Genomic DNA, 19,786 nt, shown 5'->3' on the forward strand with positions numbered 1-19,786 from the left:
ATGCTGTAAAGAGCAATATTGCATAGGAACCTGGAATGTCAGGTCCATGAATCAAGGCAAATTGGAAGTGGTCAAACAAGACATGGCAAGAGTGAATGTCGACATTCTAGGAATCAGCAAACTAAAATGGACTGGAATGGGTGAATTTAACTCAGATGACCATTATATCTACTACTGTGGGCAGGAATCCCTCAGAAGAAATGGAGTGGCCATCATGGTCAACAAAAGAGTCCGAAATGCAGTATTTGGATGCAATCTCAAAAACGACAGAGTGATCTGTGTTCATTTCCAAGGCAAGCCATTCAATATCACAGTAATCCAAGTCTATGCCCCAAACAGTAATGCTGAAGAAGCTGAAGTTGAATGGTTCTATGAAGACCTACAAGACCTTTTAGAACTAACACCCAAAAAAGATGTCCTTTTCATTATAGGGGACTGGAATGCAAAAGTAGGAAGTCAAGAAACACCTGGAGTAACAGGCAAATTTGGCCTTGGAATATGGAATGAAGCAGGGCAAAGACTGATAGAGTTTTGCCAAGAAAATGCACTGGTCATAACAAACACCCTCTTCCAACAACACAAGAGAAGACTCTACACATGGACATCACCAGATGGTCAACACCGAAATCAGATTGATTATATTCTTTGCAGCCAAAGATGGAGAAGCTCTATACAGTCAGCAAAAACAAGACCAGGAGCTGACTGTGGCTCAGACCATGAACTCCTTATTGCCAAATTCAGACTTAAATTGAAGAAAGTAGGGAAAACCACTAGACCATTCAGGTATGACCTAAATCAAATCCCTTATGATTATACAGTGGAAGTGAGAAATAGATTTAAGGGCCTAGATCTGATAGAGTGCCTGATGAGCTATGGAATGAGGTTCGTGACATTGTACAGGAGACAGGGATCAAGACCATCCCCATGGAAAAGAAATGCAAAAAAGCAAAATGGCTGTCTGGGGAGGCCTTACAAATAGCTGTGAAAAGAAGAGAAGCGAAAAGCAAAGGAGAAAAGGAAAGATATAAACATCTGAATGCAGAGTTCCAAAGAATAGCAAGAAGAGATAAGAAAGCCTTCTTCAGCAATCAATGCAAAGAAATAGAGGAAAACGACAGAATGGGAAAGACTAGGGATCTCTTCAAGAAAATCAGAGATACCAAAGGAACATTTCATGCAAAGATGAGCTCGATAAAGGACAGAAATGGTATGGACCTAATAGAAGCAGAAGATATTAAGAAGAGATGGCAAGAATACACAGAAGAACTGTACAAAAAAGATCTTCACGACCCAGATAATCACGATGGTGTGATCACTGACCTAGAGCCAGACATCCTGGAATGTGAAGTCAAGTGGGCCTTGGAAAGCATCACTACGAACAAAGTTACTGGAGGTGATGGAATTCCAGTTGAGCTATTCCAAATCCTGAAAGATGATGCTGTGAAAGTGCTGCACTCAATATGCCAGCAAATTTGGAAAACTCAGCAGTGGCCACAGGACTGGAAAAGGTCAGTTTTCATTCCAATCCCAAAGAAAGGCAATGTCAAAGAATGCTCAAACTACCACACAATTGCACTCCTCTCACACACTAGTAAAGTAATGCTCAAAATTCTCCAAGCCAGGCTTCAGCAATATGTGAACTGTGAACTTCCTGATGTTCAAGCTGGTTTTAGAAAAGGCAGAGGAACCAGAGATCAAATTGCCAACATCCGCTGGATCATGGAAAAAGCAAGAGTTCCAGAAAAACATCTATTTCTGCTTTATTGACTATGCCAAAGCCTTTGACTGTGTGGATCACAATAAACTGTGGAAAATTCTGAAAGAGATGGGAATACCAGAACACCTGATCTGCCTCTTGAGAAATTTGTATGCAGGTCAGGAAGCAACAGTTAGAACTGGACATGGAACAACAGACTGGTTCCAAATAGGAAAAGGAGTTCGTCAAGGCTGTATATCGTCACCCTGTTTATTTAACTTCTATGCAGAGTACATCATGAGAAACGCTGGACTGGAAGAAACACAAACTGGAATCAAGATTGCCGGGAGAAATCTCAATAACCTCAGATATGCAGATGACACCACCCTTATGGCAGAAAGTGAAGAGGAACTCAAAGGCCTCTTGATGAAAGTGAAAGTGGAGAGTGAAAAAGTTGGCTTAAAGCTCAACATTCAGAAAATGAAGATCATGGCATCCGGTCCCACCACTTCATGGGAAATAGATGGGGAAACAGTGGAAACAGTGTCAGACTTTATTTTTCTGGGCTCCAAAATCAGTACAGATGGTGACTGCAGCCATGAAATTAAAAGACGCTTACTCCTTGGAAGAAAAGTTATGACCAACCTAGATAGCATTTTCAAAAGCAGAGACATTACTTTGCCAACAAAGGTTCGTCTAGTCAAGGCTATGGTTTTTCCTGTGGTCATGTATGGATGTGAGAGTTGGACTGTGAAGAAGGCTGAGCACGAAGAATTGATGCTTTTGAACTGCGGTGTTGGAGAAGACTCTTGAGAGTCCCTTGGACTGTAAGGAGATCCAACCAGTCCATTCTGAAGGAGATCAGCCCTGGGATTTCTTTGGAAGGAATGATGCTAAAGCTGAAACTCCAGTACTTTGGCCACCTCATGCGAAGAGTTGACTCATTGGAAAAGACTCAGATGCTGAGAGGGATTGGGGCAGGAGGAGAAGGGGGCGACAGAGGATGAGATGGCTGGATGGCATCACTGACTCGATGGACGTGAGTCTCAGTGAACTCCGGGAGTTGGTGATGGGCAGGGAGGCCTGGCGTGCTGTGATTCATGGGGTCGCAAAGAGTTGGACATGACTGAGCGACTGATCTGATCTGATCTGAGCAACTGAATTGAACTGACCTGAACTGTGAATTTCAATATGTCAATGCACGGGCACAATCACCAGACAATAGGACATAGTTCTATGTTTGCTTCTATTTTTAACAAATATTTGGATCTAAAAGAAGAAGGTCAGAAGTTATTCTGTACAGGAAGCTCAGGAAAGTTAAAGAATACGGGTGTATGTTGAAATAAAAACAGATAATGAATAATACAACCATGTGAAAAAAAAAAACAAACTAAACCCTCAATATTTTGTATGTAAAACAGAGTAAAGTTTCGGGCTCAGGTAATTATAAAGAGGTTTTTCACTATGTAAATGTCAGTGGGACATTCTATAGGGGTGTGTCACAATTCTTTATTGTGGGGGGACACTGGCATTCCTAGCCCCTGCTCACCAAATGCCAGCAGGATCCCCCTCCTTGTGATGACTAAGTCAGTGACCCCCAAACATACAGAACGCCCACCCTGGGATAGTAACTTTGCTGCTGAGAACCTTTGGGGTCTGAGGACACTCTGGATGGTTCGCAGTGCATCACCGTACAGCAGTTTTCATCCATGGCACGAGGGACATTTTGCACTGGGAATTATTTGTCGTGAGGGGCCATTAATGTCTCCAGACATTGCCGAATGTCCCCTAGGGGGCAAAATCGCCCCAAGTTGAGAACCACTGCTGTGGAGTTTGGTCATCAACGGCTGACATGTGCTTTGCCTACGGGAACCCACAACTCAGGCATTTAACCAGACCTGGAGCAGGGCTGAAACAGCTTCCTGAAAGAGGTACCCCCGCTGCCCACCTAACTCTGTAAGGGGACGAGTTAGCTAGGTGGGATGCAGAGGTAATAAAAGCTTCTGGGCTCAGCCATTATCCCCAGCTCTGTGTTTTAACCATTTTGGGCTTTGGTTGAAGTGGTAAAAGAGGTGAGGCTGATAAAAAGGAATGGATTTGAATCAGTTCTAATGAGGTGGATGAACCTAGAGCCTATTATGCACGGTGAAGAGAAAAACAAATATCATGTATTAACGCATATATATGGAATCTAGGAGGGTGGTACCAATGAAATTATTTACAGGGCAGCAATGGAAACGCAGAGGACAGACTTGCAGACACAACTGGGGGGAAGAGGAAGGAGAGGGCGGGATGCATGGAGAGAGTGACATGGAAACAATTACCATATGTAAACTAGAGAGCCAATGGGAGTTTGCTATATGACTCAGGGAACTCAGACCGGGCTCTGAAACAACCTAGAGGGGTGGGATGGGGACGAAGGTGGGAAGGAGGTTCAGGAGGGAGAGGACACATGTATACCTATGGCTGATTCATGTTGACGTTTGGCAGAAACCAATGCCATTCTGTAAAGCGATTATCCTTCCATTAAAAAAAATAAATTTAAAGAGATGAGGGTGTAGAGGCTGGGACAGTATCAGGACAAGGCTAGTTCAGGAGTGGGACTGGATCCTGAGGGCCCTGGCAGTGAAGGGTTTGAAGCTGATGAGTGAAGTGTTCAGGTTAGAATCACAGGGGCCGGAGCAGAGGCTGAGGGAGGGCATACACCGGGCCATCGGTGACGGCTGCTCCTGGGCAGCTTCTAAACAGGTGACGAGGGGACGAAATGCTTAGGTGGAGAAACGAGAGAATCAGATGGTTGACAGGATGTGGAAGGCGGGCAGAAGACAGGCTATGGCAACAGCGGATGGAGATGGCCGGGGTGCCTGGGCCCCAGCAACTGAAGTGAGAGCTAAGGAAGCTGAGATGCCATCTCAGTTACTGGTGACCCCCTCTGCCGCCCTCATTCCACTGCTGCCACACCAGTCTTGTCTTGGGCCTCCAACACTTTCAGCTTATTCCTCCTCAGGACCTTTGTTTGCTCTTGCCATTTCCTCCAACATGAATGCTCTCCCTGGAGAGACGTCCAGCTAGACGGTTGCCAGTTCCTCTCCCCGACACTCCCCAGGGGCCGCACTCTCTCCCTTGACTCTTACCCTGGTTGGTAGCACAGTCTGTGTTCATTGTCTGCCTTCTCCACCAGAATGTGAGCTTTGAGAGGGCAAGTTTTGCAAATGGATCTGCTAATACAGCAGCCACTTGTCACAGACGACAGCCGAACCTGAGATACGTGGGTGGTCCAAATTGAGAAGGATTTCAAGCACTGAACACACACCAGACTTTGCACAAAATGAAACATGTAAAGCATCTCCGTGATATTTTTTTTACACTGATGATGTGTTTGAAATGATATTTTAGATGTATTGGGTTAAACAAAATATATTACGAAAATGAATTTCACCTGTTTCCTTTCATTTTGTAATGTGACTAATGGAAAACTTGGAATGACATAGGTGGCTCGCGTCCTCTTTCTGCAGAACAGTGCCTGGCATATAGTATGTGCTCACAAGTATTTGTTGAATGAATATACATGGCAAACAGTTGGACATTCATGTTTGAGTCTGTGCGGAAGGGTCTGGGAGGCAGACACAGAACTCACCCTGGGCAGAGAGATGGCGGCACACTCTGTGGGCGTGGGTAAGTGTTTGGGCCTGGAGAACACTTTCAACACAAGTTTGTGTGTGTGTGTGCTAAGTCACGTCAGTCGTGTCTGACTCTGTGCAACCCTATGGACTGTAGCCCGCCAGGCTCCTCTTTACATGGGATTTTCCAGGCAAGAATACTGAAGTAGGTTGCCATGCCCTCCTCCAGGGGATCTTCCTGATCCAGGGATTGATCCCATGTCTCTTATGTCTCCTGCATTGGCGGGCCGGTTCTTTACCATCAGCACCATCTGGGAAGCCCCCCAGCGCGAGTTTACTAAGCACCTACTATGGGCCTGCAAGGAGGAGAGAACTATGCATCCAACAGAAGTGCTGCTTTGGGGCCTTAGCTCTGGTTTTGTGGGGTTGGTCTGTCTGTCCAGGAAGGCATCCATTTTCTTCCCAAATGAGACCAAAAGGCAGGGAGGTGTTAACTAGAGGAAGTGGGTCGGCAGAGAGGGAGGCTGCTCCAGGCAAAGGAACAGCAAGTTGAAACATTTAGAAGCAAATCTGGTACAGCTTGGCAGGAACAGAAAGTTTAGATCGGTTTGGAGCATGGAAACTTTGGAGGAGCTGAGGTGAAGGGGCTGGAGAAGACCTGATGCAACAGGGCCAGACGTGGGGGATTCAGAAGCCTCGCTCAGGTGCTTGACTTACCTGAGGACAGGGGAGCCCCAAAGAGTAAGCAGGGGTACCTGTTTAGAAAGACTCTTCCCTCTGCTTATGTGCAGTCCAGGCAGAAAAGCTGAGGAAGAGGCATGAAGGAATGGAGGATAGACAGGGAATGACCAGAGGCATAGAAGACAATCGTGCAGAGTGGGGCTCTGGCAGCCTGCTCAGCAGAGTCTGGTGACGGTCCAGAGGTGTGGTTAGATGGTGACCCCTGGATTTTTCACGTAGGGGGGTGTGTGTGTGTGTGTTCATTGCTCAGCAGTGTCCGACTCTTTGCAACCCCGTGGACTGTAGCCCACAAGGCTCCTCTGTCCATGGATTTGCCAGGAGTGGGTTGCCATTTTCTTCTCCAGGGGATCTTCCTGGTCCAGGGATCGAACCCAGGTATCCTGCATTCCAGGCAGATTCTTCACTGTATGAGCCACCAGAGAAGCCCTTCACTTAGGTGCTGGCTGCTTATGGACAGCATCCCCATGGGTGTGGTGAAGGAGGAAGCTGATAGGGGCAGAGGAGAGGCAGGAATGAACAGGAGGCAGCCCTGTAGACAGTTCCTTGTATTTCCAGAGGGTTGGAGTGAGGGAAGAAGTGAAGGAAGAAAATGCAGGGCCAGGAGGATGTTTATGGACTGGGGTAACAGCAGCAGGGTAAGGAGGAGGAAGCTAGAAAAGAGTCCTGCCCTCTGACCCCAGCCCCAGCCCCACTCTGTCTTCATGAAAGAAGGGCCCAGCCACCTTGCCCAGGCCACAAAGTTAAGAGTGCAGATGGTACCTGGACTGAAGCCTGCCCAGGGTGAAGGACTGCCTCCCCTCCAGCGCCTCTCCTGCGCAGGCTCGATCAGGAGGGGAGATCTTCCTGAGAATGGGAGGAGCCACCGTGGCTGCTGCTTGCCCTGGATCCTGGCCACCCACACCGGGCATGTCACAGATCACACACACAACTCACATAGGACACACCGTCACACGCACAGACGCAGAATGCACACAGGGGTAGGCACACGTGTGTGCAGAAAGCCTGCGCAAGATGGACATGTGCATATGCACACGTGTGCACATCCAGAGCTCACACAGGATATATATGCATGCATACACACACACAAAGTGCTTACACAGGTTTTACACATGCGAGGGCACCTATGCTCACACCAAATGTGTGTACCCGTGTTTGTGTATGTACACAGAGAGCCTTAGCAGAGGCTACACCTCAGTCTGAACAAGGAGAGGGCCCGGGGGATGCTGGTATCACAGCTGTTTTCCTTTCCAGTAAAACACCCAGGGCTCCTCGAGAACGTCCACTCTCCACTGACTCTGCCCTCCTCTGGTCCACCTTCTCTCAGCCTCCCTGGCCTCCTTCCCTTCTGCCTGGATCAGGGCACCAAGGACAGGCCTTAGTTGATTCGATGTCCCTAGCTCCGCTGGGAAGTGTGGGTGCTGCCTGGAGGGCCATGCGCCCTGAGTGTCATCTGCTGGGGCAGGAAACCCTGCCAACAGGGGGTGAGGAGACACTTCTTGCTCCGGGATGGTGGGGTCCGGCCTCTGGCCTCACCTCCTGCCCCAGGCAGTTCTAGATGGCCAGGTCCTGACGGATGGTGGCCAGCGACGCCTTGCTGCGGCCGCTGCCGCCCTCGCTGTCACCGGCAGGCGCCCCGTGCGCATAAGCCGGTGGGGCGTAGGGGTCGGTGCCCGGTCGCCGCGTGGGCAGGGCCGGCAGCGGCTGGAGCAGCTGCTGCGCCTTCTCGTGCGCGCGGTTGCAGCGGTTGTCGCGCTCGGCGGCCTGGAGATAGCTGCCGGCACGCGAGCCGCCCTTCCAGAGCAGGTGGCCCAGCTCGGCCACGCTGAGCAGCGCCGAGAGCAGCCCCACCGCGAAGTAGAAGACCAGGAAGACAGTCTTCTCGGTGGGCCGGCTCACGAAGCAGTCCACGGTGTGCGGGCACGGGGGACCTGCGCACACGAAGCGCGGGGCCACGCGGAAGCCGTAGAGCAGCGTCTGGCCCGCCAGGAAGGTCAGCTCAGCCAGCAGGCGCAGCGCCACGCTCAGCAGGTAGCAGCGGCGCGCGCGGAGGTCCCCCGGGCGCCCCGGGGCCCCCGCCCCGCCGTCCGCGCCGCCCGGCTCTTTGCTGGCCCGGTGCACCGAGTAGATGACGAAGAGCACCGGAGGGGCCGACAGCAGCAGGATGTGGAAGAGCCAGAAGCGGTAGTGGGAGACGGGGAAGGCACGGTCGTAGCAGGTCTGGCGACAGCCAGGCTGCAGAGTGTTGCACACAAACTCCTCCTGCTCGTCCTCGAACACGGCGCCGCCCACCGTGGCCAGCACCAGGATGCGGAAGATCAGCATGACCACCAGCCACAGGCGGCCCAAGAGCGGCGACTGCAGCTGCACGGCGTCCAGCAGCGAGCCGAGGAACGCCCACTCCCCCATGGCGCTGGAGATAGACGCGGCGCGGGCAGTTAAAAGGCCGAAGGATCAGGGTCCCAACCCTCCGCGCCCGCCCGTCCGGGTGGGATCAGCTGGACCGCCTCTAACTTCGAGGTGAGCCAGGGGCTCAGCCAGACCTGGCTTTAGCAGGGACTTTGAGGGAACAAAGGGCTTAGCTTAGGGGGACTCAGATGAGTGTCAATTTGGGCGCTGAGGAGGAGCTCTGCCCCAGTGCTCTGGTCAGACACCCATGGAACTGCTGGGTTGGATCCTGCGCTCCTCCGAGTCCAGGTTGGAGGGAAAGGACCTCGGACATGAGCCCTGCCGGCCCCTGACTACATGTGTGGAAGCAGAAACCCAGCAGTGCCCTCGTGTGCTCCAGGATGCTTTCTGTGGGCAAGAGTGGTGCCCTGAACCCAAGGCTCTGACCCAATTTGGTACTTCTGGGTGAAATGGAGCCAGCAGACCCAGAAGGATTCACCTTCTTCTTTCTCCGCCCACCATTTCTCTTGCCTCCCTCCTTTTTTTTTTTTTTTAACTGCAGTGAACTCCTCTCAGAATTGGGGAGTGGACACAAAGGGAAGGATCCCCACTTCCATCAGGATCCATCGTCCTAGGTGTCCCCTACCATCTGTGCGGTTGGAATGCTGGCCCACTCTTCCCATCTCCTCCCTGGTGTCCCTCTGCTTCCAGCTTCCCCAACACCCCCCTCACAGCTCCCACAGGCCCCCAGACCCTCACCCGTAACCACTCACGCTGCAGCTGGCGCTGGGATGTCAAAGCCGAGTGAAGAACCTTGGGAGATGGTTGGGACCTGTTCCTCCTGGTCCCTCTTTCATTTTCCCTTTTGGATTTGGCCAGGATGGATGACAAGACAGGATGGCTGAGAGGGGCCAGTGCTCCCCCTTCTCTTAAAGGGACAGGGTGACCCTGTTGACTGGCTCCACCCCTGGGAACAGAGCCAGGGCCACGCCCCTTGCTGGACTCTGCCAGCCTTCCCTTCCCATCCCCTCATCTCCCCACCCCCACCCCCATCCCAGGGCTGAGTCCCCCACTGGAAATGAGGAAACGGGTTACCCAGAACTACATCCCTGCTGAAGGAAGCCCATCTCCAACAGACTCTCCTAATGGAAGGCTTAGATCCACGATCAAGGGACTATCCCCCCTGAAGGTGGTCTTCAGGGCTGGCGTGGGGTTTGATGCTGGTATTGGTGGCACTGGTATTTTAAGCAGCAGCAGACACCTGCTAACTCTTCTTCAAGCTCTGATATTACAAGTCCCTTAGTTCTTCTGGGCCAGAGTCTCCTGGCTTGTCAGCTGAGGAGCCTGGGCCAGCTGATCCCCAAGTTCCCTTCCAGCTCTGCATCTTAATGCTGAGGTCCCAACCAAAAAAGCCCAAGCCCAGAAAAATTTCTCTTTTGGAAAAACATTAGGGTTTCAAGGGTGTTCTGGCCTTGGGACTTGAATAAAAGCTTCTGCTTCCTTCCTGCTTTTCTGTAACTTCCAGATTTACTGTAATGAGCATGCCATTTTATAATGTGAAAAGTAAAAGAAAGGTTTCTTTTCCCTTACAAAGCTTTGAACTGAGCCACCTTCTACTGCTCTAGGTAGCTGGAGAAGCTGTCCCATAGAGAAGGGCAATTAGGATGACCGAGGGTGACCTGAGCAGCCATGGAGAGGACACTCCCAGGTTAAGTGCTCATTTGTCCTCTCTGCCTTTCCAGGAGCCTGGGCCCACACCATTCTCCTCCTTCGCCTGTGCAGTTGCTCTGGGTCGGGCCCCAGGCCCCACTCATCATAAGAATTAACTTATTTCATCCTCCTGACAAGGATGGGAAGCTGAGACTCAGAGGGTCTAAGGCACAGTCATGCAGTAAGAAAGAGAGGGTCCTGGCCTCACACCCCGCCTCACTGGTTTGGAGCCCACGTTCTGAAGCTCATGGTAGATCTGTTCCAGTTCCAGCCTGCCTGGATTTCCCAGGGCCTCACAGTCCCTAGGGCTTTGTGTGGGGCTGGTGGCAGCCATGCCAGGACTCACCTCTTTGGTGACACTTTCTCTCCTCTCCGGCCATGGGGGCCTGTCTGGTTTTCCATGTGCTGATGGGGACCCCTGGTCCGATTTCAAGAAGGGGTGGGAAATGTGTCCTTCACCCACACTGGCTCCGGCCCAGCCCTGCCTGGAAAAACCCTAGGTTAATGCTCCGGAGTGCTGGGGTTCCCTAGGGACTGGGCCTGGGTGGGGAGACATCAGCCTGGATCAAGTCCAAAGGAAAGCATATGCTGGGGCCCTTTCCAAAAACAGGATGTGGGCTGGGAGCACTGGCCACCTCCCCATTCCCTACCTCCATCTGCTCCTGGCAAAGCTGCTCCCTGACCCATGAATCCTGCCCCCAGCCATGGGGGCCCAAGGACACACCTCATCGCCCCTGGAATAGTCCCTGCCCTGACCTCATGGCCACTGCTGGGTTAGCCCACCAGCCCAGCCTGGAAAAATCCTCATCAGAGCAGATGCATCTGCCTGTGGAGAGTGGAAAATGGCAGAGGTGGTGGGTGGGCAAGGGGGGAGCCGGGGAGCTGTGGAGCTGTGGTTCCCCTGCACTGTGCCCAGCCCTGATACTGCAGGGCCAGACACAGGAGACTCAGCAATCTCTGGGGCCCATCCTCCTTCTCAGATAGTGCCAGCCTGGCAGGAGGTGTCACTGATGCTGCCCAGAGCTGGCAGCACTTGGCCCCATTCTTGGCCCAACTTGCGGTCTGGGGCTGGGCTCAGACTGGTTCACACTTGGTCTCCATCCCAGACACCTCACCCTGGTCCGCTGGACTGTGGAACAACTTCCCATGTCCATCACACATGATGTCCATCACACACGAACACACATAGGCAGGCACACTCATGTTGGTAAATTAATACCCATGACATCAGCAACCCACAACTATATTTTCTCTCCACTGTGTCCCTCTAACATTAAAAAAATCTTTACATAAATGCTGCCTTTTAGTAAGGCCTTTCCTAGCTGCCCTAACTGGAATTTAACCCCTGACTTCCTATCTCCTTTCTGAGCTTTATTTCCTTTGCACTGACCACTTCATAACATACTTTATATTTTTCTTATTTATTCTGTGTGGCATCTGTCTCCTTTATTAGCACGGAAGCTCCAGGAGGGCAGAAATTTTTGGTGCTTTATATAGTGTCCTGCCCTCAATGCCTAGACAGTTCCTGGCACTTTAGTAGATCTGTGCGGTGGCTGAATGAGTGAATTGGGGTGGAAGCGTTTTAGAGGGTGCAGATCTTCTCTGCCTCAAGAGGATGACGCTGCTGGGTCCCACGGCTCCGTTGTTCCCTCTGATCTCCTCCAGGGCTTGTGATCACTTAAGTGAATATCCAGTCTGAGATCGGCAATCAGAATGTCCAGTCTTGGGTAGAAAAGAAAACTCCAAAATCGGTTAATGGAGAAAATCTGCCCCAGCTCAAACAGAGCAGGAAGGAAGAGTGGGTGAGAGGCAGGGGGCATGGCCGCTTCTCCTTGATTACTCCCTTCAAATCCGCTGCAGCCCCTTCCCCGCAGAGCTGTGCCGTTTCTGAGCCGGTCCCCAGGCTGGTCTGAAAAGCCTCCAGACCAGATGATCTTCTGGTCACTGGTCGCCCCAGCTCTCTGCCTCCTCCCCTCTGTCCTCAGCCTTTGGTTCACCATAGACCCCTCAGGCTCTGTGATTTATCACCAGCTGGGACCTGCTTCCCTGTCCAGCCTTACTTCTTCCCTTAGCTCTATAATTATTTAAGATGAGATTTGGCTCTAAGAGCAAAGATACTAAACAGTGGCTCAAACCAGAGGGAACCTTGTTTCTCACATAAAAGGACGGTGGGGGCTATTCAGCACTGGCAGAGCAGCTCTGCGCCCAAAAGTCCTAAGTAGGGAGCAGTCGGCTCCTTCCAAACCCCTCCTGGGGTGTAGCCCCCTCCTGCAGGATTCACAGAATGTATCAATCATATTCCAGGCAGCGGAGGGAGAAAGCGATGAAGTGGCCGAAACAGGCGCAAGAACATCTAAAAAGTCCCGAGAGGCTGCCACGTGACCCACCTGCTCGCATATCATTGGCCTTCCCTCCACAAGGAAGCCTGGGAAATGGAATCTTTATTCTGAGTGGCGTTGCGTGGAAGAAGCGAGAATGTAGCCCTCACTGTCAGAAGTCCACTTCTGGTATTCACCTTCCGCCCTGAGATGGAGAGTCGGGCAGATAAGGTTTGCCCCAGGTCTGCCCCCACCAGCTGCTCCCTGAGGAAGGAGGAGGCCGCCTCAGTCTACCTTGTCACCTTGTTACCTCAGGTCCTACCAAACCAGTGCACCTTCATTCACGTGCCTGTGCCAGGCCCTTGTTCGCGTCCTTGGGCAGAAGAATCACTCTTACCAACCGGAGGCCCCAGCTGGTCTCTTTGCCCATGCCGCGCTTTTCTAGGTTGTACGTGGGGCAGCTTTGTTCAGTAAGGACGATAACTGGGCCTGAGTGTGGTTGGACCCTGCAGGCAGCCTCATCTGAGAGACAAAGAGGCTTGGGAGTTCCTCTTCCTTTCCTCGAAAGCCTAGAGTGAAAGACGGAAGGGAGAAACTACTTTGGGACTGAGGTGGGGAAGGGGACAGGTTTGTTATCAAGAAGCGTCTTTCCAAGTCCCCTTTCCCGCCCCGGAGCTCTGAATAGCTGGTATTTATAACTGCCAAGATCCGTAAGCTGCTAGAATCGCTGCTGGTGGACCTGTGACCTTCTCTCCATCATCCCCAGAAGTGGGATCAGGTTGACTCCAGCTCAGTTGATGGGCAGACCAAAGTAACTCCCTCCCTGAAAGAGATACTCCTGGGTTCAAAGGAGTGCTGCCCACCAGGCCCTGGAAAATTACAGAAAGACTAAATGCAGAAGACAAAGTCACTTATGGATTTGGCTTCTTTTCCTCCAGTTAAAACATCTTTTGCATTCACCGGGATGTACTGGGGCCACCTTGAGGCCATTGAAGATACTGTCTTACTCAAACAAATCTGATTCCAGAAATTACCGAGGAAAAATATAAGGGGGAGGGTAAAATGATACAACTGCTTTGAAAAGTTCGGCAGGTTCTTAGAAAGGCAAAGATTTATTAAACAAATGCCCACTTCTAGGTAGCTACCCAAGAGACATGAAAAAATATGCTTATAAACAAGATTTGTATTCTCACGTTCATAACAGTTTTATTTACAATGGGTGCAAACTGGTACAACCCAAATGTCTGTCAACAGGTGAATGGACAGACAGATCCATACAATGGAATGCGTGTGTGTGTGCGCGTGTGTGTTAGGCGCTCAGTTGTTGCCGACTTTTTGCGACCCCATGGACTGTATAGCCCACCAGGCTCCTCTGTCCATGGAATTCCCCAGGCAAGAATACTGGAGTGGGTTGCCATTCCCTTCTCCAGGGGATTGTCCAGATCCAGGGATAGAACCTGGGTCTCCTGCATTGCAGGCAGATTCCTTACCATTTGAGTCACCAGAGAAGTCCTACAATGGAATAATATTCAGCAATTTAAAAAAAGAATGACTACTTGATACCTAAATATGGTTAAATTCAAAAACATGATGTTAAATGAAAGGTCGGACACAAAAGCATACATACATATATATTAATATATGTATATAAAGTTAAAAGCATATATATATATACACACATACGCACACACACACACACACACACACACACATATATGAAGTTCTAGAATAGGTAAAATTAACCTATAATGGTAGAATCAGATCCATGTTGGGGGTCAGGGTTGAAGTGACACTAAAGAATTTTGGGGAGTGATGGAAAAGTTTTATATCTTGATAGTGATGGTGGATATGCAGGAGTACACATTTGTCAAAAGTCATCGATACGTATACTTATGCTGCTGCTGCTAAGTTGCTTCAGTTGTGTCTGACTCTATGCGACCCCATACAGCAGCCCACTAGGCTCCTCTGTCCCTGGGATTCTCCAGGCAAGAATACTGGAGTGGGTTGCCATTTCCTTCTCCAGTGCATGAAAGTGAAAAGTGAAAGTGAAAGTGAAGTCAGGCGTGCCTGACTCTTAGCGACCCCATGGACTGCAGCCCACCAGGCTCCTCTGTCCATGGGATTTTCCAGGCAAGAGTACTGGAGTGGGGTGCCATTGCCTTCTCCATGTATACTTATAGTGAGTGCATTTTATGTATGTAAATTATACCTCAATAAAGTTCATTTAAAAAGAAAAAAGTAATGTTAGTTTGTGTTAGTTTGCAGGAGGGATGAGAGCAATTAAGACTTATTAAAAGTCATTTTTACACGTCTCTCTCCAACTCTTTTGGCAACTCTCTTTCCTCTTCCTCTCCCTTCACCCTCTTGTCCCTCCACAATCCACTCTGGTCATCCTGCCCCCCTTAACAACTGCCTCTTTCCCATTCTTTATGAAATAGAGCAAATTGGCTTGTTCCTACTAATCTGAGTTTGATGTCTGAAGGACGCTTTTGTGCACAAAATCAATATCCTTGGGTTTGAATTTATTCAATTAAAACAAAAATTCTCTTTTTCCTTTTGAAGTCTTCAACTTATACACTTTGCTATTTTAGTTATACAGGTAATATAATTTGAGTATAAAAATAAGAACAATCATTTTCACTTGCTGTTTCATATTCAATTATAATTTTTAAGTTAAATTTGCATAATGGACACTAATTGCAAACCTGTTTAATTAAATTTCCGAACACTTCCAATGTCCGATGGCACTGAAAACGCTAACAGATAATTATCTTCTGATGCATTAAAATAACTTATGTAAACCTAACAAACCAAATGTACAAATGTACAGATTCAAGTTCTTTTCAATTTTATAGTAGTGTTTACAAATGTAATCCAATCTGTTAAACTTTGAGAATCCCCTGGCAGCCCAGCGGTTAGGACTCTGCACTTCCATCGCCAAGGGTGCAGGTTCAGTCCCTGCTGGGGAAATTAAGATCCTACAAGTTGTGCGGCACACCTCCCCCAAAGTTGAAATCAAAATATCATCTAAAAATATGCGAGACAGCAAAAGAGACACAGATGTATAGAACAGTCTTTAGGACTCTGTGGGAGAAGGAGAGGGTGGGATTATTTGGGAGAATGGCATTGAAACATGTATAATATCATATAAGAAACGAATCGCCAGTCCAGGTTCGATGCAGGATACAGGATGCTTGGGGCTGGTGCACTGGGATGACCCAGAGGGATGGTACGGGGAGGGAGGAGGGAGGGGGGTTCAGGATGGGGAGCACGTGTACATCCGTGGTAGATTCATGTTGATGTATGGCAAAACCAATACAATATTATAAAGTAATTAGCCTTCAATTAAATAAATTTAAATTAAAAAAAAATAAAAATGTTACATATTTAAATTGAAATTACAGGGCTAATCTATCAGATTTGTTTACTTAAATTCTTTTAAACATTAGGAACATTAAAAATATGTAATACAGGGACTTCCCTGGTGGTTCAGTGGTTGGGACTCAGCTTCCAGTGTGGGAGGGGCACGTTTTGATCCCAGGTTGGGGAACTAAGATCCCACATGCCGCATGTGGTGCAGCCTAAAAATAAATGAATGAATAAATAAATCTTTAAAAAAATATGTAACACAAACACATTCTGAATGTTCCTAAATTTAACACAAAATCATAAATACCGTGAGTTTGATTGCTTCATCATTTCTATAGTTCTATCTTTACCTTCCAGTTTGTATGGAGTCATTTACCCAACTCAAAACGGTTTAATCATGTAAGGTGGACTGAAATTTTTTTAAAAATTGAAGTATAGTTCTTTTTTATAATGTGTTAATTTCTGCCGTACAGCAAAGTGATTCAGTTATACATCCATATGCATTTTTTTATATTCTTATCCCAGGATATTGAATGTAGCTGCCCGTGCTACACAGTAGGACCTTGTTGTTTATCTAATCTATATATAATAGCTTACATTTGCTGACCCCAGTCTCCTCCTCTGTCTCTCCTCCAGCCCCTTCCCCCTTGGCAATCATAAGTCTGTTCTCTATGTCCGTGAGTCTATTTCTGTTTCTATTTTGTGGATAGGTTGTTTTCAGATTCCACATATAAGTGATATCATATGATATTTGTCTTACTTCAATATCTACTCTTGAAGATGATATTGACTTACATGCCTTTTCATGTTCATTGCTTCATGTTTTTTGTTTAGCAAAGACCATTACAAAGCACATAATTTGAATATGTGCCCCGGAATTCTGTAACCATACAGGTGGTAATGCAATTATTTCTCTATCCAATTCATACTTGTCTGTCCCATCCGGCAAGAGTAGTAGTAAGTCAATATGATATTGACTTACTTCACTGACTTACTGATAATCTTTAGTTGCATCCATGTTGCTGCAAATGCATTATTTTGTTCTTTTTATGGCTGAGTAGTATTCCATTGTATGTATGTACCACATCTTCTGTATCCATTCATCTGTCAATGGACATTTCGTTTTTTTTCCATGTCTTGGTTATTGTGAATACTGCTGCTATGAATATAGGGGTGCATGTATCTTTTTGAATTAGAGTTTTGTCTAGATATATGTCCAGGAGTGGGATTGCTGGATCATATAGTAGCTCTATTTTTAGTTTTCTGAGTAATCTCCATACTGTTCTCCATAGTGGCTGCACCAACTTACATCCCACCAACAGTGTAGGAGGGTTCCTACACTGATTTCTTAGTTAATGTGGCATCTGCCAGAGCTCTTCTCCACCATGTAGCTCTCCAAATTTTTGCTTTGGAATTTATTAAAGGTATGCGTTTATGTTCCCATTTTTAGCCTTTTCATGTTCATTGCTTCATGTTTTTTGTTTAGAAAGACCATTACAAAGCACATAATTTGAATATGTGCCCTGGAATTCTCTAACCATACAGGTGGTAATGCAATTATTTCTCCATCCAATTCAGACTTGTCTGTTCCATCCAGCAAGAGAAGATACAATTGTGGTTTCCATGGAGATTCTTGAAGGCCGGATCGATAGTTTCCCCATCAAGCTAGTGCCTAGTCTCTCAGTTGTGTCTGATTCTTTGAAACCCCATGAACTGTAGCCCTCCAGGCTCCTCTGTCCATGGGGTTTCCCAGGCAGGAATACTGGAGTAGGTTGCCATTTCCCCATGGTGCATTGCAAATCTCTCCCCAGTAACTGCAATGTATATTCTGGAATGGGGTTCTCTGATAGTTCAGTTGGTAAAGAATCCACCTGCAATGCAGGAGACCATGATTCTATTCCTGGGTCGGGAAGACCTGCTGGAGAAGGGATAGGCTACCCACTCCAGTATACTTGGGTTTCCCTTGTGGCTTAGCGAGTAAAGAATCTGCCTGCAATGCAGGAGACCTGGATTTGAACCATGGGTTGGGAAGATCCCCTGGAGAAGGAAAAGGCTACCCACTCCAGTATTCTGGTCTAGAGAAGTCCATGGACTGTATAGTCCATGAGGTCGCAAAAAGTTGGACATGACTGAGCGATTTTCACTTTCACATGTTGTGGAATGCAAAAGTAGAAAGCTGAGAGATACTTGGAGTAACAGGCAAGTTTGGCCTTGGAGTACAGAATGAAGCAGGGCAAAGGCTAACAGAGTTACATCAAGAAAACACACTGGTCATAGCAAACATCCTCTTCCAACAACACAAGAGACGACTCTACACAAGGACATCACCAGATGGTCAATACTGAAATCAGATTGATTATATTCTTTGCAGTCAAAGATGGAGAAGCTCTATACAGTCAGCAAAAACAAGACAGGAAGCTGACTATGGCCCAGACCATGAACTCAGTGCAAAATTCAGGCATAAATTGAAGTAAGGAAAACCCCTAAACCATTCAGGTATGACCTAAATCAAATCCCTTATGATTATACAGTGGAAGTGACAAATAGATTAAAGGAATTCGATCTGATAGAGTGCCTGAAGAACTATGGACGGAGGTTCATGACATTGTACAAGAGGTGGTGATCAAGACCATCCCCAAGAAAAAGAAATGCAAAAAGGTAAAATGGTTGTCTGAGGAGGCCTTACAAATAGCTGAGAAAAGAAGAGAGGCTAAAGACAAAGGAGAAAAGGAAAGATATATCCATCTGAATGCAGAGTTCCAAAGAATAGTAAGGAGAGATAAGAAAGCCTTCCTCAGTGATCAATACAAAGAAATATAGGAAAACAATAGAATGGGAAAGACTAGAGATGTCTTCAAGAAAATTAGAGATACGAAGGGAATATTTCATGCAAAGATGGGCACAATAAAGGACAGAAACAGAAGCAGAAGATAGTAAGAAGAGGTGGCAAGAATACACAGAACTATACAAAAAAAGATCTTCATGATGCAGATAACCACGATGGTATGATCACTCACCTAGAGCCAGACATCCTGGAATGTGAAGTCAAGTGGAGCTTAGGAAGCATTACTATGAACAAAGCTAGCGGAAGTGATGAAATTCCAGTTGAGCTATTTCAAATCTTGAAAGATGATGCTGTGAAAGTGCTGCACTCAACATCTCAGCAAATTTGGAACAGTTAGCAGTGGCCACGGCACTGGAAAAGTTCAGTTTTCATTCCAATCCCAAAGAAAGGCGATGCCAAAGAATGCTCAAACTACCACATAATTCCACTCATCTCACATGCTACCAAAGTAATGCTCAAAATTCTCCAAGCCAGGTTTCGCACTATGTGAACCCAGAACTTCCAGATGTTCAAGCTGGATTTAGAAAAGGCAGAGGAACCAGAGATCAAATTGCCAACATTTATTGGATCATAGAGAAGGCAAGAGGGTTCCAGAAAACCATCTATTTTTGCTTTATTGACTATGCTAAAGCCTTTGACTGTGTGGATCACAACAAACTGTGGAAAATTCTGAAAGAGATGGGAATGCCAGACCACCTTACCTGCCTCCTGAGAAATCTGTATGTGCAAGTCAAGAAGCAACAGTTAGAACCAGCCATGAAACAACAGACTGGTTCCAAATTGGGAAAGGAGTACGTCAAGGAGGTATATTGTCACTCTGCTTATTTAACTTATATGCAGAGTATATCAAGTGAAATGCTGGGCTGGATGAAGCACAAGCTGGACTCAAGATTGCTGGGAGAAATATCAATAATCTCAGATATGCAGATGACACCACCCTTATGGCAGAAAGCGAAGAACTAAAGAGCCTCTTAAAAGTGAAAGAGGAGAGTGAAAAAGTTGGCTTAAAATTAAACATTCAAAAAGCTAAGATCATGGCAAATAGAAGGGTAAACAACGGAAACAGTGGCAGACTTTATTTTCTTGGGTGCCAAAGTCACTG

The 19,786-nt window shown here is 47.7% G+C and overlaps 1 protein-coding gene across 1 annotated transcript; it reads right to left on the reverse strand.

Moving 5' to 3' along the window:
• Positions 1–1,112: 1,112 nt before the first annotated feature.
• GJD3 (gap junction protein delta 3) lies at positions 1,113–10,244 on the reverse strand. The gene is made up of 2 exons (XM_061391728.1): positions 9,216–10,244; positions 1,113–8,467 (listed from the first exon to the last, which is right to left on the reverse strand). Exon 2 carries the CDS (start codon positions 8,461–8,463, stop codon positions 7,609–7,611), a length of 855 nt encoding a protein of 284 aa, XP_061247712.1. The 5' UTR covers positions 8,464–8,467; positions 9,216–10,244; the 3' UTR covers positions 1,113–7,608.
• Between the last annotated feature and the right edge of the window lie 9,542 nt (positions 10,245–19,786).

This window comes from Bos javanicus, chromosome 19 (genome assembly GCF_032452875.1).
Source record: "Bos javanicus breed banteng chromosome 19, ARS-OSU_banteng_1.0, whole genome shotgun sequence".
Lineage (NCBI taxonomy): Eukaryota > Metazoa > Chordata > Mammalia > Artiodactyla > Bovidae > Bos > Bos javanicus.

Excerpts from the sequence above, each read along its gene's own strand:
- GJD3 (XM_061391728.1), bottom strand. The coding sequence starts at position 8,463 with ATGGGGGAGTGGGCGTTCCTCGGCTCGCTGCTGGACGCCGTGCAGCTG.